The 27678-nt window shown below is 41.6% G+C and overlaps 1 protein-coding gene across 33 annotated transcripts in view; it reads left to right on the top strand.

The window, feature by feature from the left end:
- Positions 1–25422, top strand: part of LOC110961245 (uncharacterized) — a 557011-nt gene extending 531589 nt beyond the window's left edge. For 18 of the 33 annotated variants that reach the window (XM_051959615.1, XM_051959632.1, XM_051959631.1 and 15 more), the window contains 2 exons: positions 889–932; positions 18022–25287. In XM_051959615.1, the coding sequence (XP_051815575.1) occupies positions 20802–22571 (1770 nt within the window). In that variant the 5' untranslated portion in view covers positions 889–932; positions 18022–20801 and the 3' untranslated portion in view covers positions 22572–25287. The other 15 variants (XM_051959633.1, XM_051959635.1, XM_051959628.1 and 12 more) reach the window with 14 other exon arrangements.
- The last annotated feature ends 2256 nt before the right edge of the window (positions 25423–27678 follow it).

The raw sequence follows: 27678 nt of genomic DNA, 5'->3' as shown, positions 1-27678 counted from the left end.
ATGATGATGATTATCATTAGAATTAAATTGAATTCACCTGCCACAGTCTTTGTTTTTATCATCAGAGTTATGCTTTGAATCAGAATCATCATTATTATTGACTGCATTCTAATGTGATCAAGCTTTTTCGGTCAAATTGTTCTAATTGTGGGCTACACAGTGGTTCAGTTGTTACCACTGTCGCCTTGCAGCTAGAGGAGCCCAGGTTTGCGTCCCGGGATGAGATCTTTCTGCATGGAGTTTGCATGTTCTCCCTGTGCATGTCTGGGTTTCTCTGGGTACTCCAGCTTCCTCTCACAGTCCAAAAGCATGCTGAGGTTAATTGATGATTGGGACAACGGATGGAAATGAACCTTGGGCTATATCTGGCGTATTTATTGTATCTATTGTCACTATCTAAACCATCAACAGCTACTATTAACTGGGTTTGGAATTTCAAAATATGTATGTATATGACTATCATAAGAATTATCATCGTGATCACTGCTTCCTCAGTTCCAATATTGATTGAAACACACACACACACACAGAGAGAGAGAGAGAGAGAGAGAGAGAGAGAGAGAGAGAGAGAGAGAGAGAGAGAGAGAGAGAGAGAGAGAGAGAGAGAGAGAGAGAGAGAGACACCATGTCACATCCATTGCTCTTGATTGCTATCCCCATTTGCCTCCCAACAGAGCCTACAGTGGCACTGAGCCATGGAAATGTCAGGGGTCAAGTTTACGTTGACGCTAAACCGCTGGTCACCCTGGGCCACGGTAAAGGTCAGCACCATGGTGACAGCTGGTTAATATCGTTGTTGGGGAGTCACTCATGAGTCATTGCTCCAAAGCCTCCATGTGGCATTAACATCATTTTCTGATTTCTCTCTCTGTCTTGTTTTATTTTCAGATGCCATGTTGACAGATCTGTCCTGTGCATGGTGTAAAGGAAAGGTCAGTACTTACAGTTAACAGATTTTTTTATTTTTATTTTTGGAAGTAAAGGTATAGGATACAAGTAGATTATCAGCATCATTTTATTCACTCGTTACTTGAACAAAATCTGGAAATAGCACTTGGAGCGACAGGAAATCTCGTGTTATAATTACTTTAATGAAAGTGGGACTAGATCTTAAAATACCTAATAGTAGGTTTCACCTTATTTATTCAGCCATCACAGCCTACGTGTGTGCATTGATTAGAAATGGAGGTTACACCTAATGAGCAGTGGATAGACAGTTCTGCCAACAGTGATTCAGTGTTCGTGTCGTATCGAATTTCCTGTAAATACAAGCTGTCATCTGGGAGAAACCATTTAGATCACTCTACTAGGGGTAATTACCAGAAAGACATGGGCTTTTTTTATAGCCATGATGTCTTAGACTTAAAATTGTGAATGAAATGTGTGACACACAAAGTAAACATGATTAATGTTGACAGGAGTGGAAAGGTAAAATTTAAATCATCAGCTATTGCTTTAATAACCGGAAACTGTTATAGTAAATGTACCTAACGATACTCTTCCACCTCAGATATGTGTAGGAAGTGAAATGTTAATGTAAAATACATAACCACATGTACAAAAAAGTAAAACAGAATTAGATAATGAAAGGAGTACTTCTTGAAATTTAAAATGTGTTTTTTGACACACATTTTTATAAAATGAAGGTACATTGATATGACTTGTACCATTCTTAATCTGTACTCCAATGTTGAAATTCATATTCTTTGGAGTTCAAACTGAACTCACAATGGAGGTCCACAGTATAATTGTAATTCATATTCATGAGCATCATCAAATATATGTGACATAGAAATTTTCTTTTAGTTACCATTTTATTTCAATCAGTTAATTCATGTAGAATAGAATAGTGAAATGCAAAAATAGAATATATCATGTATCAGCATCGCAAGCCTAATATGCAAGTCTTGCCACTTGACAGCCATCTTAGTAATGTTCACAAGCAGTTATGGAGAGAGAGCCATAACTACAATATCAATAATTCCTGAGACATCTAAACTGTGTGTATAGAATAATCACTTTAAACTGATTTTTATTTTAGACGCTTTAAAAAAGTTCATTATTTTTGCCCCAAGATGAAAACATATACAGTGGGTACGTTTTTCTTTTTTAATAAATTTGCAAAAATTTCTACATTTCTGTTTTTTTCTGTCAAGATGGGGTGCTGAGTGTACATTAATGAGAAATAAAATGAACTTTTTTGATTTTGGCAAATGGCTGCAATGACAGAGAGAGTGAAAAATTTCAAGGGGTCTGAATACTTTCCGTACCCGATGTACATGTGCATAGTTTCTCAATACTGAAGTGCAACGGCACAATTGGTTAGATGCTTCCTGCTGCGGCTGTAACAAAGCAGATGATTGGCTTTAGTGACAGGACAAGTGTCATACAATCGCCATCCCTTGTAATGACAGAATGCTCTGGGAGATATCTATCCAGGACTCTTTAAGTGACAAGTCTGTCCCTCATATTGTTTCTGGTAATACACATAGCACTGATGTACAATACAAACTGACTGTCACTCCCCACACTGAAGCTCAGCACAGCAGGAACTGACAACACCATATAGTTGTGTGTATTCCAGTATTTGCTTATTTTTTAATTTTGATGTAAAGATTCCCTGTTGAGTTCTTAAAGTCTTGAGTGACACGGACATGAGGGTGCACATGGAAGCATACATGCATGTGGGTGTTGCAGCACACTCTGCCATTGGTGTCACACTGTTAGTAGCTGGGATTGTATCAGGAATTTCGGGTCCATACATTTAAAAAAAAAAATCATATCCAGGAGATTTCCCAGCTTTAAAAGAAGTTCCAGCAAATACTGATTTTCATTTGCACAGCAGGGTCAATGCCTTTGAAATATTAAGCAGATTAGTATTACCTATGAAAAGAGTGACGTCTAAAAATACCTGGTGTGAAAAAACACTGCGTGTACTTGACCAAAATTCAGTGCTGCAGGCCTCAGCCCAAAAGTTCCTGATCTGTCAGTAAGAACTACCCCACTGTGGAAAATCACCAAGTTGTGCTTGAGTCTCTGTTTTAACATTGCCTGACCAGGATCAGTGCGTGTAAAGCCACAGTCTGTGATTAATCATTCACCATTAGCCTGAACATCAAAGCAGGTAAGAAGGAACCTAGAGGGGCTAAACCTCGCCAAATAATGAGGTCAGCAATATTGCGCTATATATTTTTCTCCCACTTACCTGATGCTCTTCTTCTTTTCTCCACTTGTTTTTGTTCATTATTGCATAGATGCAAATTTAGAAAATCTGTCGACCACAATGACAATACACAATAATACAGGATATGAAAAGAAAACAATGATACTTCAGGTAGCACTGTGATGCTCTTGATATAGAAAAACAGGGGAAACACTTAACATGTAAACCATACACAGTGTATTTAAATAGCCTCAACATTCTTGCCAGTCCACTTTGAGTTCTCCAGCCTCAACTGATTCCCTCGGCCCTTTGTGGTCCCCCCTCTTTTACTGGCAGAATGAATATCTACACTCTGCAGCACCGTAGGGGGTCTAATGTGCGTGTGCTGAGCAAAAAGGGGGAGTGTTTAGACAGCTAACGTATGGAGGAACACCAGAGCAACAACCATTCCCTCCCTACACACACACACATACACAGAAACACAAGAGTTAATATGGCCACCAGCCGTGTGGCGTGGCTGACTTGCCCACCTTCCATCTTGCCCAGCCAGGCTCCATGCTGGGCACAACACGCCCGCCTGACAGTATGCATCCAATAGGGCACGACGGCTCACATATGGAAACCTTCTACCATTGAAGGGAGAGGGAGGAAAGCCAGCGGAGCCAGATAGAGGCACACTGATAGAAATAAATACATTTCATACTTCAGAGAACATTTAGGGATGTGGAAAAGTGTGTCAAAATTGGACCAAAATGTATATTTGTGTATAAAATCGCTTTCATTAGAAATGCATTATGGACAGTGGGAGGGCACATTTAGCCCTAAGTCCTCAAGAATGCGTAAAAAAGACTAATGAACAGCAGGTGTAGAAACATGTGGAAATATCCAGCTATATCAGAAATGCTTTCCTAAAAACAATTTGAACCACAAATAACTAGCTTGACAAAAAACCTTTGCACCCAATCTTTCTTTGCAGATATATAAGAGGCGACAGCACTCTGTTAGAGGCCTGTGATTACAGTTTGTGTTCTACCCGGAGGTTTAAATTATTTTAGGAGAGAAACATAGATAAAGCACAACTCAAAAAGAAATGAACATCTAAAAGAGGTCAACATATACACCAATGTATTTACCTTTACCCTACCCCTGCATGTGATGAATGAATTGCGTACTGGTAACAGTAGTTATTTTCACTGCTTGTGCTTGTTTTCCTCATGTAATATTAAGTTGTGTTTTGAAGTTATAGCTATAACTGCAGAAAAAGAAAAGTATGCTTTTATCTCTATCCTCTATTCAACAAGGGACATAAATGAAGGTGCACATTGTCCACAAAAACAAATGAAATAAAATATCATAAAGAAAATTATATGAATCACTACACGGACACAAACTCAGGTTTGATGACACTGACCAGGGGTCATTCTGTTTTTATTTTCTTTCTTCCCCAAGTGCAGGACAGTTAACATTGATTCTGATTTATTTTTTCAGAAATCACTCTGGCTCCTCCTTCTCGATGACATCACGCACATTGTGACAGACTAGAAGCTATGATTGGCTGGAGACCATTATGTAGTCTCCACCAACCTTATGGCGAAAATGTGCGACTCATCTGCCACAGAGACCATACTGTCATTTAGGCTAATGTTCACACTATTTCACATATTTTCATCTTTCAACATTGAATTAGATCAAATGAAACATAAAATGTTCTGCATACTTTATCTTGGGTGACAAATTAGTGATACACTCAATTTGAAAATGAGCTTGACGTGTATTACTTTTGAAGCAATCAAATTTTTCTCAGAAGCACCATATTATAACGCTCAATAGTGTCGACCTGAAAAATATTTCAGCAAACCCAACACACAACACAAGTCACAGAAAGAGACAGATAGCTAGCTGGAGAGGTGAGTGACACCAGACGGTGCGTGCACGCACGTGTGTGTGTGTGTGTGTGTGTGTGTGTGTGTGTGTGTGTGTGTGTGTGTGTGTGTGTGTGTGTGTGTGTGTGTGTGTGTGTGTGTGTGTGTGTGTGTGTGTGTGTGGCCATCTGCAGTTCATCACTTCTTCTCTAAGTCTCAATCTTGCTCTAGTCTCTAGCATTTGGAGGCACTAAGGTCCCTGATGCCAGCAAAGGTCAGAGCTGGTGATTTATTGGTCGTCTTGTGGGAGGCCGTCTGTGGACCTGAGATGCCTGCCGTGCTCCTGGATCACAGCCAACATCCCTGACACCAGCAACATGCTGCCAGCAGATGAAAAGCTTGTCTCACTTAGTTTGGGCATATTTCATCTGACTGTATATGTATCTGCTGATTTAACTCCAACAGCAATATCGAATGGCATGACATGACAAAGTGTAATGGGCATGTAAAATATGGGCATCCTTATTTGATGTTTTTACATCACTGGTATTAGATGAAGGCCATAGACTGTTGTGAGGTTTACTTCACTGTTAAATTAATTGATGTGCTGACAAGGCAACTTGATGCCACTTATTCTTCTTCAGTGCTTCCACTCTTCAGTCTTCCTGTACTCAACACTAAATCTTTTGAATGTATCTCAAAAATATACTTAAGTCAAATAATTCTCAGTGAAGTTGTCAGAAGTCAGTTGTGTTACTGTAGCACAAACTTCTGAAACCCTTAATGCTTTCTCTGATAGAAACTTGTCAGAAGACACAGTGCCTCACAGCTTGTTGAGTTTGGACCTGTGTAGCCACAGACCATTTGGAGAGTTCATACTGACCCCTGACAACAGCTACAACAATGAGCATGTGAGTGAACTGGACCATGGATGACCATACATTTAGGTAATGTTAATCAATGGTTGATTTAGAATTACTGTTATTGTTTTCTTCATGTTCAAATGTTGAAGGTGGAGAAATGTCCAACACTTGCAGCAAAGATGGAACTTTTCAAAATCAGTTATTCATTAGATTTAATTTTTTAATTTTTTTCTGTGTTATGCACACTCAACCAAATTTCAAAGGCAATTCATCTACTAGGCTATAAATCTTTCGATGACAGACTATTTATTTTTCCACCTGGCTGAGATCAAGAAAAACATCTCCGAACTTTGGTAGTTCCCTTTAGTTATATTAAGACTTCATAATTTGACCACCTGTTATACGGCCGCTGGACCTTCAGGCTTTCTTCACCATAGATGGTACATGGGTAGAGTATGTGAGGCACTTATAAAGCTTCACATAGCATCGGTGAACATTGAGATCTGAATATCTGCTGGGAAAACTGTGTATCCTACTCAGTTAATATAGAAAAATCTGTGATAATTCATCGCACATCATATCTTTTGCATTGCTCATTAAGTGTTAATTCTACATGGTTTTAATTTATCAGAAATCTGGAATTGCATGTCTGTTGTATCTTTTTAAAAAATTAAGTGCAAAAGAATAAAATTCTTACACATTGACAGCTAAAGAGATAAACTTTTGCAAGGATTCCACAGAGAAAGACAGTACACCAATGAAACAGCATATGAGTAAAATGTAATGCTTCCATGTGATGCCACTGTTTAATCTTAATGGGCAGTTATGTTTAAAGTATTTTTATTTTAAGTCTCATACAAATATAAATGATGAAAGGAAATTGAAGCCTTTGGATAATTATTCTTTAATATTTAATATTGAATAAGGAAATTATTAGGTTATGACCTTGTCATGCCAAAACCTCATCTAGTATGGACAGTAGCTCACCATGTCAAACATAGAAAAATATGCAAGTGAATGATCTGCTGAAGTATTCCTACTTGGTCGATCAATAGTATTGATCAGCTGTTAATGCCAGGGGGAAATCATCGATTGTTGAGCCTGACATGACAAGGTCTCCTAAAAACACTGCTGGATTAAACTTTTTAAGTGATTTAGGAATTGATGTGTGCCTACTGAGAATTTATTGTAAACTTAATAAGAAAACATCATTCAAGCCTGACTTCCCAGTCACTTCCCAGTGACTATTCAGAACCCCCCAATCCAAACACAAAAACAGCAGAGTATTATTTATTTTTATTTTTTCAAACCAAAAATGACAAATTAGTGTTTGTGTGTGTTTCTGTATGTCTTTTAGTCTTCCCAGGTTTTTTAACAGTACATAATTGGTGGAAAATGAGAAGCAAATTATTTGAGGCCTTGCAGTGTGTTGACTCGGGCCTTCAGAAGCTCAGGGATATTGTGCAACAGTAACACAATTCAGAAAGCTCATATGCACTGCTACAAAAAAGAACTTCTTTGGAGATGAAGCATAAAATATTTCAAAGTGCATGAACCTTTTTCATGAGAACACATTTGCAAACAAATAAAAGCAGTACAAAACAGTTAGATATGCAGAGAAATACAGTGGAAGCGAGATGTAATCAGAAGACATACAGCATCTAACACATTTAACAACATAGCCTTTGCAGTTAGCATATCAGTGGAAGCCACTGAAATGGTAAATATGATGACAGTTTTACATATAGGTTGCATATCAGAAAGCTTACTTAGACCTAGTAGCATTTCAGTAACACTTAAGAGCAGTGAGAGACTGAACTGAATTCCACCTCATTAACATAACTGTGTTCTAAAGAGCACTAGAAACCACACGATAATGTCCCTAGCTTAAAGGTGCTGGAATTTTCTTGGGAACAAATACAGTTTTATATGTCTTTCATGTTTCTGACCAAAGCATGTCGTTAAAGTCGTTGAGGTGATGGCTGCCAGGGACCAGAGGGTGCCATGTAACACCTCCACCAGCTTTAAAGCTTAATCAGGGACTCTAAGCGTAATGAACCCTACCACTTTGTGTCTAGATTTCTTCTCAGTCTAATTACTCTCAATGTATTTATTGCCGCGAGGTGTTGTACATATCAAAGAAAACCACATAACTTGACCTTTCCAACACTTACAGTTGCTTGTCTGTGAGACAGAGTCAACAAGAAAAAAATATTTTGAATTGAATAGTTGTATACAACTCTGCATCCAGTTTGAATTACTCATGAACTCATCATTACATAGATCTAAATACATTCTTATTGAATCACAAGAATTGGCCCTTTTTAATTATGCTGGTTACATGTTTGCACATAGCAGAGCAAACACTTTGCAGGTATAGCACATTACATCAAATTTTTGTTCGACAAAATAATGGCAGTTCTCTGTTTGGCACAAAGTATACTGTTTTCCCTATTTTTTAAATCATACAGTATCCCACTTTATCTCCACTGCAACATTTCATGTTTTTTTCCCCTTTGATATAATAGTTTTTACAAGATTTATCCTAACATCTTTGACTTAACATTGACTGTTTTGAAAAAATAGATTCACTATCTATAGCTAGGATTAAAAATAATTTGAAAGTAATAGCAGTGAAATTACCCTGAAAATACACCAAGAGTCAAAGAGTTAATAATCTTTAAACATATGACGTAAACAAAAGATTTAGTTGTTAAAATATTAAATATGAACAAACTCTAAAACTCTTCTCGTCTTGTATTCTTTTACCTTTATCTTATCATTATCTTCTTTCTTCATCTGATACAAGTGAACAGATTAAAAAGCAGTACAGAAGACTGCACCCATTACAAAACAGCAGCATTAAAAAATGATTGCCTAAGCAAATACACAAGACCTCACACAAGTAAGCCTGTCATTGTATTACTTGAGCTATCAATAAAGAGAGATAGCTAGAGAAGCTATCAACACTCTAACTCCATTCCAGGATTTCTATTGTCAATACAAATCAATAAAAGAAGGTTTAGCTTCCCCTTCAGTCAACTTCAATATCTGGAGGCACATCTGTTTACTACTGTAACATCAGCCACTGACAAGTTCAGAGTATGTTTAATGAAAACAGCAATGAATTTAGAAAGCTAAGGCTACTTTGACATAATTGGCTGCTCTTACGGCACATTACCTTTTCCTGAATATTAAGAACTGTTTGAGGAACTCTTTCAATGTGCCCATTATGAAGATATGATGGTGATCATGATGCTCCTGATATCTATTGCAACCTGGAAGTTCATATAACATTATCATATAGCAGTCAATGCAAATTCATTACATATTAGACCCTCCAGAAAAACGCGGGCAAAAATCCTTATGTCCGCGGGCTAAAATCCTTATGTCCGCGGGCTAAAATCCTTGATTATGCGAATAAATATGCGGGGTTTTTATGCCATTTTATGCGGGGAAATTGCGGAAAGTTGCAAAGTATGCAAATAGTTGTGAAATATGCAAAAAGATGCGAAACATCTAAGAACTGGGAAAAAAGGTGATTCTTCTCCTACATCCTGTTACTAGGCTACCACTGAATGAAAAAGAGCAATATAAAGACAAACAGACATACTACATGCAAGATACATCACAGTAAGTGCTGCCAATGTTTCATTTATTATCAGGTTAAGCATGACTTAAACATTCCTCAATCAGAAATTTCTCAGAAATAAAACATTCTTTCTGCTTAGTTATACTTTGAGGTAGAGTAAATTACCTGCAACACGGTTGATTTTCTTCGGTGCTCCAGAACGATGTTGCACGGGGTGCAAAAAAGTTTCCCCCTGCTTTCGTGCAGTAAATCTGGGTACTGTTTTGCCCGGTCTCTGGCTGAAATATTCGTAGGTAAATGTGATCTTTGAGCATTCGGCATTCTTGTTTTTCGTCTCTGAGCGCCGCGTTCCGCATCAGCTTGTGCTTCTAGTGTGTGTGTGAATGCGCGAACTGATGACGTCAGGCCGGGCGTCACATAAAAACTCACTCACAACTCCATTTATATTGGTTATAGTTTTCTCATTTTATGTGGAAATTGTGAAATCAAGCGGGACCCGCATATTTCTCTTTTTTTTTCATGGAAATGTGAGATTCTTGCGGGAACTATGCGCTGTTTTGCTGGGATTATTCTGGAGGGTCTAACATATATTTAAAATAGAATTTAAAAAGATCAAGACCAGGAAAGCTGCAGGTCCTGATGGAATAGGCTCCAGACTCCTCAGAGACTGTGCAGACCAGCTCTGTCAGGTGCTGCTCCTTCTTCAAACTCAGCCTGAGTCTGGAGAGGGTTCCTGTGTTGTGGAAGACTTCCTGCCTGGTTCCTGTCTCAAAGACCAGGAACAACAGGGAGCCAAACCACTTCAGACCTGTGGCCCTCACTTCTCATCTGATGAAGACGATGGAGAGGATCATCCTCAGGAACCTACGCCCCCTGGTGAGCCCTAATCTGGATCCACTGCAGTTCGCTTACCAACCGAACATTGGAGTGGATGACGCAGTTGTCTACCTGCTGCACAGATCGCTGACTCACCTGGAGGACACCGGCAGCACTGGAGGGTCATGTTCTTTGACTTTTCCAGTGCTTTCAACACAATCCAGCCTTCTCTGCTCAGGGTGAAGCTTGAGGGAGCGGGAGTAGACTGTCACCTGGCTGCCTGGATCATCGACTACCTCACCAACAGGCCACAGTAGGTGAGGCTTCAGGACTGTGTTTCTGATGTAGTGGTCAGCAGCATGGGGGCCCCACAGGGGACAGTGCTCTCTCCCTTTCTCTTTATCCTGTACACATCGGACTTCCACTACAACTCTGGGAGCTGTCACCTCCATGATACAGCCATTGTTGAGTGTGCGTCGAATGGGGACAAGCTGGAGTACAGGACAGTCATCTCTGACTTTGTCGACTGGTGTGAGCGAAACCATCTGCAGCTCAACGCCAGTAAGACGAAAGAGATGACCATCAACTTCCGCAGGAGGAGGACACATCAGACTGCACTAGTGAACATCCAGGGTATGGACATTGAGATAATGGACTCTTACAAATACCTGGGTGTTCACCTCAACAACAAACTGGACTGGTCACACAACACAGAGGTCCTGTACAAGAAGGGCCAAAGTCGTCTCCACCTGCTGAGGAGAATGAGGTCCTTTGGAGTGTGCAGGACTCTGCTCTGGACATTCTATGACTCTGTGGTAGCGTCTGATATTTTCTATGCAGTGGTCTGCTGGGGAGCAGGGAGCTCTGAAAGGCACAGGAAGAGACTGAACAGAACGGTCAGGAGGGCCGGTTCTGTGCTGGACTGTTCCCTGGACTCCAAAGAGGAGGTGGGTGAGAGGAGGATGTTGGCAAAGCTCACATCCATCATGGACAATCCCTCTCACCTACTGCATGACACTGTGGAGTCTCAAAGTAGCTTTTTCAGCAGTAGACTGAGACACCTAACCTGCAAGAAGGAGCGCTGTCGCAAGTCATTCAATCCATCTGCAATAACACTTTATAACATCAGCATCACTGGCTGATGTTAACACAAAACTGAACTCTATCACATCATCCTTTACACATAATCTGTACAGTTCTTGTGCTATTTGAGTCTTCTTATACTTCACATTATTTCATAAGCCACTTTTTCCATCCTACACTCCTGAACGTATTGTGATTGTTATTATGATTATCATTATATTGTTGTTTATTGTTGCTTATTGTTGGCTCTACTGTATGATGTATGCTGCTGTAACATGGGAAATTTCCCCGGACACGGGGAGTAATAAAGGATTATCTTATCTTATCTTATAAGTGATCAAAATTCTCATCTTTTTTGCACCTTTGTATTCTAACAATGTAAATCACTATCATTTTCAATTTCTGATACATTTACACTTTCTTTTTTGAGTATGTAGTTAGCATCTTTTAGCTTCAGTGCTATTATCCTCTTTCTCTGTTTTTTTCATTAGATTTTCTTATTATGACTTTTGAATCTTATAAAAAAAAATGACACTCATAAATCTTATTCACACTGCTCAGATTTGGAGCCAATAGCTTCTCAATCTGCAGAAAAGCCTTTAACAAAGTGTCATTTCAGTGAAATGCCATGATTTCAAAGAGAACAAATTGATGCATCTCTTAAACCACTCAACCATTATCTTCCATGCAATACCGAAGGTACAAATTCATGGCATGAGTGGTCTTCGTCTTAAAGCTATTGAATAATAATGCACAGTGTATTACATTAAAAGTAATGTATGATGTTTCTCTGTGTTTCTTTTTATTTTTTCTTTTATTACTTTGTTTTTTATTACTTTATTTTAGAACATTACAGTGAGAGTTAATTTTTTTTCTCTCTATATATCAATTTTACATTGCAACAATGCAAACCTTGACAAGATAAAGTAGTCGTGCCCTGACTAGAACACACAACCTTTCTCTCTGCTTTTTGGCAGCTCAGAGACTCTGCCTTCAGTTTGTTTGCTAGAGGTGTGTGGTTCACCAGCAACAGCTATTCATGAGAAAAGAACGGAAACGCTGCTTTTGAGTAAGGCAGCAATAATGTGTGGAGTGTTACCACAAGGTCTTTGAAGAGTGTGGCAAAATAGAGAAAAGAAAAATGTAAGCAAAATAAAGAGATGTAGAGGTTTGCATGAGGGGGTGTAGCAGTGTATGCACGCTCACGTCAATGGAGAAAAACAACCCTTGACCTTCATCATGGTGGTAGTAATGCTTGACAAGAGCTCAGTCTGAACTCTCTTTAAAAAGCCTTTGTGTCTCTAAAGGTACTGTTAGCAGTGAGTAATTCCACCCATCAATAAAACCATTTCAAAAAGCTTATCTGTTTACACTAGTGTCATATTATACCCGTTTAACTTCTGGGTTGGCTTTGTTTTTTAAATGACAGAAAAACTGAAAGATGTGAAAGACCTTTGGCTTGGTCAGTCATTCTATGGCCAAACATGATAGGTCAAACATTCAAGTTTGGTCAAAACCATGAATGCACAAAACTGTGAAAGAGTTTCAAGGACAAAAACACAAATATCTGCTTTGAAGCTGTAATCGAGGCTAAGAATCAATGCCAGCCTTAGTCAAAACCCCAGTCCAAATTTTATACAAAAAAAAAAAAACTTCAAGTAAAAGTGTTGTGTTACTTTATTTTTGTAAAGTAGCACAACTTTTCCGCCAGACACAAGTGATATATGTACGCATTCCCCAGGTAGTCATTTCATGTGATACAAGGGTTGAAACAAAGGGCCCAGCTTGTGATTTGTTCTGGAATTCAAGTGTCGCATAGAGGTATTACAACAAAACCATGCAATTTGGTCATCTGAATTGTTGTTCATTTCTGAATGTTTCTGTAAAGACACTTGCTTTCATATTTGGCCCCTTGGGGGAAGCAGGAAAAGCAGTAAACATAACGATTTCATCAACTGCACACAGTAAGATATGCAGTAACATTAGCATGGACACACAGAAGTGCATTATTCAGTTTTAAAAGAAAGCTACCTTATGGTCTCAAACGACTAAAAGCTCCACTGTTTTCACCAGCCTGCCACTGTTATTACCCTTGCATATTTGGATGGATGATGAAATTTGCATCACATACACATATCCACATATATGTCGAAAGAATGTATTGGCCTTATGCCACTGGTCATACTGGACCAAACAAGGTGGTTGCAAAACACTTGGGCGTATTGAATAGAGTGACTATGCATTTAATTGCTTTTAAGTATATATGTATATATGTACATATATATATATATATATATATATATATATATACCAGGCTTTGCAAAAGTTCTGTTACACTCGGTTTCATGATCTTTAGAGACGTTTACATGTCGGAGTGAAAAATTCCATTAAATAAACTGAAAGTTCTACCTTATAGGCAGGTGTCCTTAATACAAATTTTGTTCTCCGGTGAAGTTGTATCATGATGGAAGTCAAAAGAGTTGAGATATCTGCTCTCCTTTGTGCTGAACATCAGCCAGATGACCGTCCACAGAGTCGTGGAGAAGCTAAAGAATGGTGAAGATCTTTCAGGTCTTCACCATTCTTGAAAGATCACTGAAAGATCTTCACCATTCTTGAGCCTCTCCGTGACTCTGTGGACGGTCATCCGGCTGATGTTCAGCTGCTTGGCTCTGTCAGACTTGTTGTGGCCAGCATGAAGGAGAGCAGATATCTCAACTCTTTTGACTTCCATCTTGATACAACTTCACCGGAGAAAAAAAATTGTATTAAGGACACCTGCCTATAAGGTAGAACTTTCAGTTTATTTAATGGAATTTTTCACTCCGACATGTAAACGTCTCTAAAGATTATGAAACCGTGTAACAGAACTTTTGCAAAGCCCGGTATATATATATATATATATATATATATATATATATATATGTATGGCATGCCGTTTAGGAAATTATATATATAATGAAAGTCGATATATATATAATGAAAGTCGATATATATATAATGAAACTTGATATATATATAATGAAAGTTGATATATATATATATAATGAAAGTTGATATATATATATATATAATGAAACTTGATATATATATAATGAAACTTGATATATATATATAATGAAAGTTGATATATATATAATGAAACTTGATATATATATAATGAAAGTCGGAATATAGAATGTTCAGATTTTCATTCCATCTATTCAAAGTTTCATTCCATATATTCAGACTTTTTCCTACTGAGCCCTGGAAGGACATGGCAAACAAAAACAGGAACCTTATTGGACATTTGCTCTTCAGATGAGCTCTTCTGTGATTATCTATCTGTCTTCATGGTTGTCACAGGGAACGGCGACTACGTTTGAGAAAACAGGTAATTTTTAGAGATGTTTTGATTCTGAACACTGAACGTGTTAGCATTAGCTTAGCTACTTAGCTTCGACTACATTTGCATCCCTACATAGCTTAAAGGTTAAACAACTGCACCATATGTTGATGATAATGATAATATCTATGTTTATCTTTATAGCTGGTCTTAAGGCTAATTACGAGGCAGAGGTCAGCTGCTGCCTGGACACATCCATGATCACACCACTGGTGGGACACAATTGTACTGGATTTCAGCTGAAGGCTGCTGTTCTGTCCAAACTGAGACATTTTTATTGTGACATACCCTCCACTGTTGTTAGCTTTTGATTCAATAATCACTATTGCATGTTTCTAGTTAAATACCCTACTTTTATGATATATCACTAAAGCATGCACTTTTTATATTTTCCATCAATTTCACCCAAAAGTTGAATAACTATTTGTGAGCAGTGTATGTAGACACATAATAGAAGCACATTTCAATAATATGTCTGCTGCAGTAGTGCAGTTTATCTACCTAGATTGGTGTAACAGTAAAAAAAAAACCTATGCTACTGATGTTTCTGACTAAAATCTGCTTGAAAAGCACAACTGCTTATCTGTCAAAATGTGTGTAACAAAAGTGTGCACTGAACACTGAATAAAGTCTCTCTAGATTATAGACAAAAATTTGCATCTCTCATCACAAATTTCTGTTTATTCACCCAAAGTGCATGAGTAAAATACAAAACAGGTGAAGTACTAAAAAAGATTTATTTTCTAGAAAAGCCAATAGTCAACAATGCAGTTTAATTCTGGGACAGTTGCTCCAGCACCGACACCATGCGTCCCATCAGTGCAACCAAGGTTTTCATTCATCTTCTGGATGTTCTGGAGAATGGCAGAGGTCACGTCTTGGTGTCTTCCGATCTGTTCCAAGAACCGTTCCTCTGACCTCTCCAGATACTGCAGAGGATCCACAGCAGCTTCCTGGTTCCCTTTTCCTGCATAAAAGCACCAAAAAGTACTAGTTGTCAGTAATTATTTTCTATTTTCATAAACACTGTTAACTTAAAGTAAATGTTCTATTTTGTGATTTTAGGATGGGTCAAAAGATAACATACTGATCATGTTGATGTCTGCATAGTCTAAACAGATCTTACTTGATTTGGTCTGTAGAGAGGAGGACAGCGTGGAGGAGCTGCAGGATGGAACCAGTAAGCTGCGGACTAGAGCTCCTGGTAACTGGACCTCATCATCCAAGGCCGACAACTAAATAAAATGAACAAGACATGCTGTTGATAGCATCTGTAATACAAATGATTTTATCCATTAACTGATTTATTGCTTTGTCCATACAATGTTAGAAAGTGTTACAAATAATACCTGTAATAATTTCCAACAGTGATAAATGCCTTGTTTTATTTTACAACAAAAAACACCAAAAGCATCTGTGTATAAGAAATCAGTGCATTGGATTTCCACATCTGCAAAGCTAGAAAATCACACATCAGAATTTTACCTTGAAATTATGAAAATAGCTGCAGATTACCAGTACTCTTTACTTCATTGTGTTAACTTGATCATTTGAATCAGTTTTTTAGACTTGTATTACTGATACGAAACATAATCAACACATAAATTAAAATGTGTTCGCAAAGAGTTCACTGGTTCTTCAAGGGAAATTTCAATGATAACCATATAGTTCAGTAATATGAATAATGGGTCATTGTGTAACAGCGTGGGAGGTTCTGAATACAGGTCTTGGACTGAAATATTGCTGCTGCTTTCCTCCGGTTTTATAAGGAGTTGTTTCATAGCTTGTTAGCTTACCAGCGGCTAACTGGCTGGCAAACAATAGTGCAAAGCCAACCTCTAATCACTGATCCGGTGTCCGGACCGCGTTAGCTGGCGGAACGTTCATAATACTGATGTGGGACTGTTGTAGCTAGCGTATTCATAGTAGGATAACAGCAGGATGTTGGAGAAATAAAACTTACCATTATCAGGATCGCTGGTCTGCATGGCAGACTCTTAGCGCATCGCACTGCTTGAATGTCTGTGTATTTCAGGCCGATTTCAAAATAAAACTCAATAAAATTGTCGTCCGGGTGAGTGTCCTTCATTGTCGCTTCGCCATACGGACATGTCCCTTCCGGGGCTCGGTAGGAAAAAAAGATTTGATATATATATAATGAAAGTTGATATATGTATATAATGAAAGTCGATATATATATATAATGAAAGTTGATATATATATAATGACAGTCGATATATATATAATGAAAGTTGATTGATATATATATATATATATATATATAAACTTTCATTATATATATATCAACTTTCATTATATATATATATATATATCAAGTTTCATTATATATATATCGACTTTCATTATATATATAATTTCCTAAACGGCATGCCATATATATGTATATGTATACATATATATATATATATATATATATATATATGTATATATATGTATGTATATATATATATATATAATCTTTTAAAGGCATTAAGTAGACTTTCAAACATAAAAAAACTGTTCTTCTTTTCTATGAGTGATATATTTGGATTTTTGTAAAAGCTAAACAACTCCTTGTTTATTTCTCATTTTTCATATCTTCATGTATAAAACCTTTTAAACAACAGCATGCACAGAAAACATGAATGCACACTCTAAGCCATCAGTATTCAAGATCTATACATTAGAGGTGGAACTCCAGTCTACAGTACATATCGTGAAAATGTTTCATATTCCACCACCAATGCACCTTCCCATCCCCCAAATTAAAAAGACTCTTATTTGACTGGAAAATACTTCCAGGATTAAAGGTGGCACACAACCTTACTCTAAACATTAATCGAATAGAAGGCTTTCAAATCTGGCATTTTACCGTGGGAAAAGACATACTACTTTGCTGTCATGTGAATGAATGGGAGAGGCATTTAGTGACAAAGAGGTGGCCTTTTCCCTTTACCATGTAATTCGAAGGCGGGGGGGAAGATTGTAGCTTTATCAAACTCTCTGAATGGCTAAATGCAATAGTTGAACACTCTGAAAGTGCTCATCATTGCTGTGTGACAGGAAGGATGAAAGGAAAAAAAGGATGCAGGAAACAAGGAAAAATGAAGTATGAGATTGAGAAAGAAATTGAAAAGTAGGATTCATTTTCAAACACTGCCACATGATTCAATTAAATTCAGGGATAACGAAAGGACACAAAAATGAGAAAAATTCTTTCCTGTTCTTTTTTTGTCACCCCTCTCTCCTTTCGACAGATGTCTGTGCGGTTGTTAACATCCCTCCCTCTCCTTTGCCTGATGGGGTGAAAGGGATCCACTGCTCCCCGGGACAGAGGAGACCTCATTTTTATATGTGAACGGCTGTGAACACCGCTGAATGACACACTACAAAGGTTGGATGTGCTGCTGCCCTTTCTCTCTTAAATGGTACGTTGGCATTTAGCTTCACACGTGTCAGCGGAACACACACCTCTCAAGTATTTGCACCCAAAATGTGTGGAAGTGTGTGCGTCCACATCAACACAGAGGATTTTTATCAGCTCCCTACAACAGGAAATAAGGAAGAGAAAGTGTATGAGGGAGAGCGGGAGAGAGAGACAGGATGATAAGACAGAGAAGAGCAAGAGAGCAGATTCGTATGCACATTACATTTCACAGAAAGACAATTTACATTTTGAGTCTGTATTATGTTAATTTTGAGTGGCCTCTCCAGATAATTCTATTACACAGATAGCTCTCCCATGTCGTCCAGGGCAGAAACATCATTTCACCCACAGAACACACACCTGCTGACGAGCGCCTCGACATAACGGAAAACAAGGACTAAAGACAGGTGGGTGTGTAACTGACTTGTGTTTGTGTGAAAAAGGATGTGTGCTCAGGGAGGCTCGCAAAGAGCAACTTATCTAAACGACTTGTGATCCAGTGAAAAGGTTTATCAGTTTCTCTTTCAATACAACATGTGCTGCCAGTGCGTACAGTGCACAGTATTATAGCTTGTAGGAAACCATATCACTTCTGCAATCCCACAAGCAACCAAACTGCTGTAATTCCTTGTCATTCTCCCACAATTCTCTACTGGCTTAGCGCTGCGGGCTGGGAGGATGAAAACTCAGATTGCACAATGTTAGAGAGATTCTTATGACCAAATTTTTCTTTCAACATGACTCATGAGCAAACACCAGTCCAGCTGTTTTCTAATTATTTCCAAAAATATTCTTTTTCTACAGGTTTCCCTGTTTATTGTCATTTATCTGCCAAGCAGATTATGATACTGTGAAGTCATAGTGATGATACTAACTAGGGGTGTAACGAAATGGTCAACTCACGAAACGATACAAAATACGAAAGAGAGCTCACGATACGAAATACTAACGATACAAAAAAAGATTAAAGAAAATCCCCAACAGTAAGATGTTATGCAAAAATCTCATTTTCTTTATTTTTTACCTTATGCAGACATACAAAAAATGCTGCTGCATCAGTCCAAAATAAATGCGCTTTAAAAAAAAAAGAAAATTGTAGTTTTTTCCCCTTATTTAGACTACAGTGCAAATACAAACATAAAATCTCAATAAAAAAGTGCTTTGTTGTTGTAACAATCAAGATATCTACATTCTTGAATGAAAAGAAAACAAATAGCAGTCCTAGGAGCTGCAGTCTAGACCTATAAATGTCTGAACTGTGAACTCGCTGCAGTATACGGCGAACTGTAGCGGCATATTTTGCACACGGTTTTTGTTTTATCCGCAGTCTTCTCACCGTTCTCTCGTCGTTTACATAGGAAGCCAAAATAGGTCGACACAACAGACTTATTTGACGAAGGAGCGTCAGCTAATTCCTCAACCTCATCTTCCTCCGCTTTGAAGCGACTGTTTTGCTACGGTTTGTGAGGAGGGTCAAAAATCATCAGTCTCAGTGATGCGCGGCGCCCCTTTGCGTTTTTTATTTCGTGTTTTTATTTCGTGCGTCTTTGAATTTTATTTCGTCATTTTTTATTTCGCGAAATTTCGAGGCACGAAATTTCGTTACACCCCTAATACTAACTGATATGCTTTTCATCCACCAAATTTTGTCCATTTGTGTCTACTTTGACTCACAATATGCATACTCCCATTGATCTCACATTCAGTTTCTTTCTTCTTTCCTTCTGATATCTTCATGTTACCATTTTTAAAATCCACTTCACTGCAGGAAACAACAACCTCATGGAGCAACCTAAACACCAAGGATATGGATCATACATACAGTAAAGTAGTCCTGTTTGTTTCTTTTCTGTAAAGTATCCATTTTAATGACCTCCTTGTGTGCAAATGTCGCGCCAAGTCAATTCCACTTTTACTGTTTTGAGTGAATGCCTGCTCTTAGTCCTACCTAAGATGATTGTGATTGGTTCACAGAAATGCAAACCAAAAATAATTTTTTTAATCAGTATAGTAGAATGATAATGAGGTGCACCCAGTAAATCCTATGTCTGCACTTGAGAGTGGTCTGACTATGCAAAACAAGTTTGTGGCGATGGGCGTGGGAGAGCTCAGCTGCAGGGGAGAGAGGTGTGGAGGAGAGTGTGTGGAAGCAGCTGGCACCATTTGGGCTGACCTGATTATCTCTGCAGTAGCAGGCTGGAGCAGAGGACAAAAGGCGGACAGACAGAGAGGACAACCGGAGACGCACGAGTGGAGGACAGTGGTCGGAACAAGGTCCGGTGGAGCGGACAGCTTAACGGACAAGGTCCTGTGGAGCGGCAGGCACGAGAGTGAGACTGTCTACCGGACGAGATCCGGCGGAGAGCCGGGCAGAAGTGAGACTGTTTACCGGACGAGATCCGGCGGAGAGCCGGGCAGAAGTGAGACTGGTTACCGGACGAGGTCCGGTGTAGCACCGGGCAAAGGAAGAAACTGTTTATGTTCACTGGTGGCTCTGTGGTGAATGAAAACTCATCTTGCATAGCCTGACTGCCGTGATTATTGCACTGAGTGGACCCACAGACAGGTCATCTGTCACATTGGCGCCCAAACGGCACTCAGCGCAATAAGATGTCTGTGCCACTGGCAGAGCCTGTGCAGCCAGCGGGGGCGTTGGCTCAGATGCTGGGGGAGTTGGCGGCAATGCTTTCGGAGCTAGTGGCTCTACATAAGCTACACCTTGATGCTCTCCGCCAGCGGTCAGAGAGGCAGGCCCGCGTCCTCGAGCGGGTGCTGTCCCGGTCGGGAGGAATGCCTAACTTCTCGGCCCCCTCCTCCTCCCCCATCTCCGGCGTGTCCCTGCAGAAGATGACGGCGGAGTACGATCCACAGTCCTTCTTGGATATGTTCCAGGCGACGGCAGAGGCTTGCGGATGGCCAGCGGCGGAGTGGCCAGTGCGCTTGCTTCCGTTATTAACGGGGGATGCCCAGACTGCTGCGCTCAGCCTGCCGGCGGCGTCCCAGGGAAGATTCACAGACATACGGAAGGCGGTTCTTGACCGATTGGGCTTTTTGCCAGAGGACCACCGTCACCGATTCCGGGGCACCAGGCTGGGGACGGACGACCGCCCGTTCGTGTACGTGCAGCAGCTGAGAGATGCGGCGGCCAGGTGGCTGCAGCCGGGGGAGACCGCAGGGGAGAATTGGCTGCTGGAAAAGGTGGTGGTGGAGCAATTTACGGAGGGGCTTCCGACGGAGATTGGCAACTGGGTGAGGTGCCATTGTCCAGTGGACCTGACCATGGCTGTGACGCTGGCCGAGGACCATCTGGCTGCTCATCCGGGGGACCAAGGACGGATGCTTCCAGTGATTCCACCGACGCCACGCAGGAAGTCAGCGGCCCAGCCCACGGGGGCGCCTCGCACGCCGGGAGCTCCTATTCCGGCTCCCCGTATTAACTTTCCTTATGTTTCCTCTTCCCACCAGGCTCCAGTTGCTGCAGATGCTGCTTCCAACTCACGGGGGGCTCCTCAAACATCAGGACAGGAGTGCTGGAGGTGCGGGCAGCCTGGCCACACCCGCCGAGAGTGCCCACTCAGGGAGGTCGACCAGGTGGTTCGGGTTGCCGGCCCGCCAGCACCCTCTCCCGGTCCAGGTGGGACATACAGCGTTCCGGTAAGGATCCAGGGGGGTGTACACCAGGCTATGGTGGATTCGGGCTGTGAACAGTCCCAGATTCACCAAAATCTGGTTCGACCTGGGGCGTTGGTGGAGGCATCCTGGGTAAGGATAAGATGTGTGCATGGGGATGTTCACAAATATCCTATTGTGCCAGTGGAAATTATATTTAAGGGAAAAAAGCATGTTATAAAGGCCGCGGTTAGCTCCCGCCTTGCGCACTCCCTTATTTTGGGCACGGATTGGCCTGGGTTTCAGCGAGCAGTGGGAAAATGTGTGGGAGCGCGCTCACGAGAGGTAGGGACATGTGGTATGTGTGCTGTGCTCAGTGGCGACGCGAGGTCATCCGACACTGCAGACGGGGAGGGGGAGCCCGGGGGGTCTCGTCAGGAGGCTCCGGGGGTTCCTGACCTCCACCCCATGGAAGATTTTCCTCTGGAACAGTCTCGAGATGATACTGTGTGCTCAGCTTTTGACCAAGTGATAAAGATTGATGGTCAGCTGGTGCACCCGGGCACAGCACTTACATATCCACATTTTGCATTGATCAGAGACAGATTATACAGAGTGAATCATGATGCTCAGATGCGGGACATAACCACCCAATTGGCGGTCTCAAAATGCTGCCGGGAAACTGTTTTCGAGGCGGCACATTACAACCCAATGGCTGGTCACATGGGGTACGAAAAATCACTAGACCGGATTATGGCCCGATTCAATTAGCCTGGCATTCGGGAAGATGTCCGTCGGCGGTGTGCTTCTTGTCCCAAATGCCAGTTGGTTAACCAACCGGCCATCCCACGAGCGCCTTTGCGCCCATTGCTGCTGATGGAGGTCCCCTTCAAGAGAATTGGCATGCACCTCATTGGGCCATTTCACCGGAGTGCACAAGGATATCACTTTGTGTTAGTCCTAGTGGATCATGCGATGCGATATCCTGAAGCAGTGCCATTGCGCACCATCTCCACAAGGAGTGTTGCTCAAGCACTGTTTCAGGTCATCTCCCGAGTTGGAATCCCCAAAGAGATTCTGACTGACCAGGGCACCTCGTTTATGTCACGAACACTCCGGGAACTCTACGAATTATTGGGCATCAAGTCTCTTCGGCCTAGTGTGTATCACCCACAGACTGATGGTCTGGTGGAGCGTCTGAATAAGACCTTGAAGAACATGATTCGTAAGTTCATTCATGAGGATAGCTGCAATTGGGACAAATGGCTGGACCCTCTGCTGTTTGCAGTGCGGGAGGTGCCCCAGGCCTCCACGGGATTTTCTCCCTTTGAGCTGTTGTTTGGCAGGAAGCCACGTGGGGTTTTGGACCTGGTTAAAGAAAACTGGGAGGAAGGTCAGAGCCCAAGTAAGAGCGAAATTCAGTACGTCCTGGACCATAGAGCAAAACTCCAATCACTTGGGCAGCTTTCATGGGAGAATTTGCTAAAGGCCCAGGAGCGACAACAACGCCTGTACAACAGAGGGTCAAAGCTCAGACGATTTTCACCGGGAGACAAAGTGCTTGTATTACTCCCTTCTTCTAGCTCAAAATTACTCACCAAGTGGCAAGGACCCTTCGTGGTCACACGACGAGTAGGGGAGGTGGATTATGAGGTAGCACGCTCTGACAGGGGAGAAGCAGCACAGATTTACCACCTCAACCTCCTAAAAGCATGGAGAGAGGCGGAGTCGGTTTCTTTGGTGACTGTGGTCGAGGAGAGAGATGAGTTAGGGCCTGAGGTTCCAAAGCCGGGCAGTTCCACCTCACTCCCCTTTGAAAGCCATCCCTCGCAGTCCCAAAAAGCCGACATTGCCATGTTGCAGGAGTGGTTTGCTGATGTGTTTTCTCCCCTGCCAGGGCGTACAGACCTCATACAGCACCACATCGAGACCCCCCGAGGTGTGAGGGTTTTTTCACGTCCTTATAGGCTGCCTGAACATAAGAGAAAACTAGTTCAGAAGGAATTGAAAATAATGCTGGAGATGGGAGTAATAGAAGAGTCTAACAGTGCCTGGTGTAGCCCCATTGTTCTGGTCGTCAAGAAGGATGGGTCTATACGGTTCTGTGTGGACTACCGCAGGATGAATGACGTGTCACAGTTTGATGTCTATCCAATGCCCAGGGTCGACGAGCTCCTGGATCGGCTGGGCACTGCTCACTTTTTTACGACACTAGATTTGACCAAGGGCTACTGGCAGATTCCCCTGTCGCCGGAGTCCAGGGAAAAAAACGGCCTTCTCCACTCCGTACGGTTTGTACCAATTCGTGACACTTCCATTCGGGTTGTTCGGAGCCCCAGCCACGTTCCAACGTCTCATGGACAAGGTGCTGCGGCCACACGCAGCATACGCGGCCGCATACTTGGATGATGTCATCATCCACAGTAATAGCTGGGCGGAGCATGTGCGGCAGGTGGCCACGGTGCTGGAGTCCTTGAGATAGGCGGGGCTGACAGCCAACCCGAAGAAGTGCGTGCGCGGTTGGACGGAGGGAGGTACGGTATCTGGGCCACCACTTGGGCGGCGGGCAGGTGCGCCCACAGGTGGACAAGACAGCAGCGATCGCAGCCTGTCCGCAGCCCAAGTCCAAAAAAGAGGTACATCAGCTCTTGGGGCTGGCGGGCTACTATCAACGGTTCATCCCTAAGTTCTCGGACCTGGCCAGCCCCTTGACCGACATGACTCGGAAGAGTTCCTCAGATCCGGTCCAGTGGATGGAGCAGTGTCAGCGGGCGTTTGAGAGGATAAAGCAAGCCCTCTGTGGGGAGCCTCTCTACACACCTAAATTCTTTCTCCCTTTTACCCTGCAGACTGATGCGTCAAAACAGAGGGCTGGGGTGCCATTTTGTCCCAGCAGGTGCGGGGCGTCGACCGCCCGATAGTATACATCAGCCGTAAGTTGTCTGAGAGGGAGGCTCGCTACAGCATAGTGGAGAAAGAGTGCTTGGCAATCAGGTGAGTGGTCGGGGCCCTGCGCTACTACCTCCTGGGACGCCCATTCACCCTCTGTTCGGACCACGCCCCTCTCCAATGGCTCCACCGCATGAAGGATGCCAACGCCCGAATCACACGGTGGTATCTACAGCCGTTTAAGTTCACAGTGGTTCATAGGCCAGGGGCACAGATGGCTGTGGATGACTTCCTCTCCCGCTCCTCGGAGCGGGGAGTGGGTTCGGCCGGATGGCTCCCCGGTCTAAGTCGGGCGGTGGGGATATGTGGCGATGGCTGTGGGAGAGCTTAGCTGCAAGGGAGAGAGGTGTGGAGGAGAGTGTGTGGAAGCAGCGTCAGGTCAATTAACGCAGCTGGCACCATTTAGGCTGACCTGATTATCTCTGCACTAGCAGGCTGGAGCAGAGGACAAAAGGCGGACAGACAGAGAGGACAACCGAAGACGCACGAGTGGAGGACAGTGGTCGGAACAAGGTCCGGTGGAGCGGACAGCTTAACGGACGAGGTCCTGTGGAGCGGCAGGCACGAGAGTGAGACTGTCAACCGGACGAGGTCCGGTGTAGCGCCAGGCAAAGGAAGAAACTGTTTATGTTCACTGGTGGCTCTGTGGTGAATAAATCCGTCTTGCATAGCCTGAATGCCGTGATTATTGCACTGAGTGGACCCACAGACAGGTCATCTGTCACAAAGTTCAAGACCACAATTTTTGGATCTGTTATTGGAATATTTATCATGTAAAATAAGAAATGCTCACTCTGTTTAGGTAGCTTTGCACACAAATTTACTCATTACTTAAATTTCTTTATTCAGCCCGCATGATGGTAAATCAAAAGTCAATGCTTGAATTTACTGATCTTAAACTGTTTTTTTTTTCCAAGAAATGAAATTTTTAACAGCATGTTATTCAGTATGTAACTTTTTCTATATTGAATATTAGATTCAATATAGAAAAAAATTACGTATTGAATAAAATGCTGTTAAAAATTTCATTTCTTGAAAATATGTATTTTTTCCGTAACCCTATACATTTGATAATTAATCAAATATATATTTAATGTAATAGCCATATTTAATATTTGGAAGATTTCCTATGTCCTTTAGGGACAGCCTATAGAAAGAAGCCTAATTTTTGTCAACAGTGGGAGAATAAAACACTATTTTAACAGGAAGAATCTGACAGAAGCAGGCTCAGAGGGGTTGGCTGTCTGCTTCGACCGGTAAGGGTTAGGGGAGAGCAGAGAGAGTTCAGCAATTAAAAACTACCAAACACATTTTTCATTGAGTTCAGGCTGTTATGGTTTGTGGAGGAGCTCAGGCGCAGGAAATGACAGACAACAGGTCTTATGGGAATAAAATTTAATCTTTTCTCAAAAGAACTACAATTCCCAAGTATGGGACGAGAAACAGGAAGTAACGAGGGAAAACAAGTAACAACAAAGGTAGCGCACACTAGTGGCTTGCAGAACGAGTTCACTAGTACAAAATCTCTAAATCGAAAGGATCATCAAATACGTATGAAACCACAATTTACTAACGAAGCAAAATACGAAGCGTTACGGGCGTTTCTCAATATCGAAGAGTTCATATAGGTGAAGTCTAACATTAACTGAAATCATCAAGCGTTACAGGCTACTCTCATACTAGTTCTTGTCTCAGGCAAACAATCGGTTTTTCTCAGTTACTTAACAACGGAAGAATCAGGATGCTCGGACTGGGTTCCAGGGCTGAGCGGTGTAAGCAGTCGGCCGGCGGTCTGCATGGCTGCGGGTGCAGGGCAACCATCGGTGTGTGGAAAGGACGCCGGATGGCTGGAACGTCTCAGCTGACTATCCTCAAACAAAACGACAGACGGAGTGATAATGGCGATCCTGGGCAAAGTGTGGACTGGAGCGGCTGAACCGGTGACTGGAGAGAGGAGCAAAGAGCGGAGTTGGATCAACAACGGTGAGAATAGTGGTAAAGTAATCGGGTGAAAGATTACAGGAGTTGCTACGATCTGGCACAGAGAAGCGAGTGGCGTCTGCTTTTAAAGGAGGTGGCGAAGATCTGCTGAGCCGTTCCCAGGTGCTCCCTCGCCCACTGATCATGATTGTGGATAGGGAACACCTGTTGCCACTCCTGCCTGCCGAGCCAAGCCTAAAGAAGGGAGAGAGGTAGAGAACATACAAAAACAACAGAATAGCACTTAATTAGGCCCAGCTGCTGCTGGCCTGACACAGGCTTACACAGTGCAAGCAGTTATCAGAATTAGACACTATTTGGGAACTGTTTCCAGGGATCTTCATTGATAATCCAAAATAAGAGTCTGGAATTGATGTAGACATGATGACATCACCAGAGGTACAACAGAAGTTATTGTTTCATTGGACAGGATTTCATAAACTGGAAAATGGAAACTGCCTGTCATGGACATAAAATAGTAGTCATTAAGAAAATATTTGAATAATATACACAATTTGCACAAATTGACATTTTAGTCAGTGATTAAACCTATTATCAAAAAAATCTTAACTTTTACAGTCGCTATACCTGTTGTACTCAAATGTTAGTCAGTGTTAAAATGTAGCTGCTTGAAAAATCTGTCTGGATCTCTCAGCTTAATTGTTGTTCAACCTGGAGTTTGCCTGCCTTTGGAAACAATAAAATACCTCAAATTTGTCTGCAAAGGTCAACAGAACAGCAAGGTAATAATCTTGACAATTCTGGGAACCACAGAGATTCACATTACAAGTGGGGTTCTTCGAGAATCAGTGGTTGCAAATATGCATTTGTATTCCTTTTGTAGTCCTGGGTTTGGCACAGTGAAGACCCTGCCTAAATTTATATATATGTATATATATATATATATAAACTAATTGTGACATTTTTTTTGTATGTGGATGAAGTTTGA

The sequence above is a fragment of the Acanthochromis polyacanthus genome, chromosome 15 (genome assembly GCF_021347895.1).
Source record: "Acanthochromis polyacanthus isolate Apoly-LR-REF ecotype Palm Island chromosome 15, KAUST_Apoly_ChrSc, whole genome shotgun sequence".
Taxonomy (NCBI): domain Eukaryota; kingdom Metazoa; phylum Chordata; class Actinopteri; family Pomacentridae; genus Acanthochromis; species Acanthochromis polyacanthus.
The sequence above is the reverse complement of the archived record's forward strand: the minus strand, read 5'-3'. Positions and strand labels throughout refer to the sequence as shown.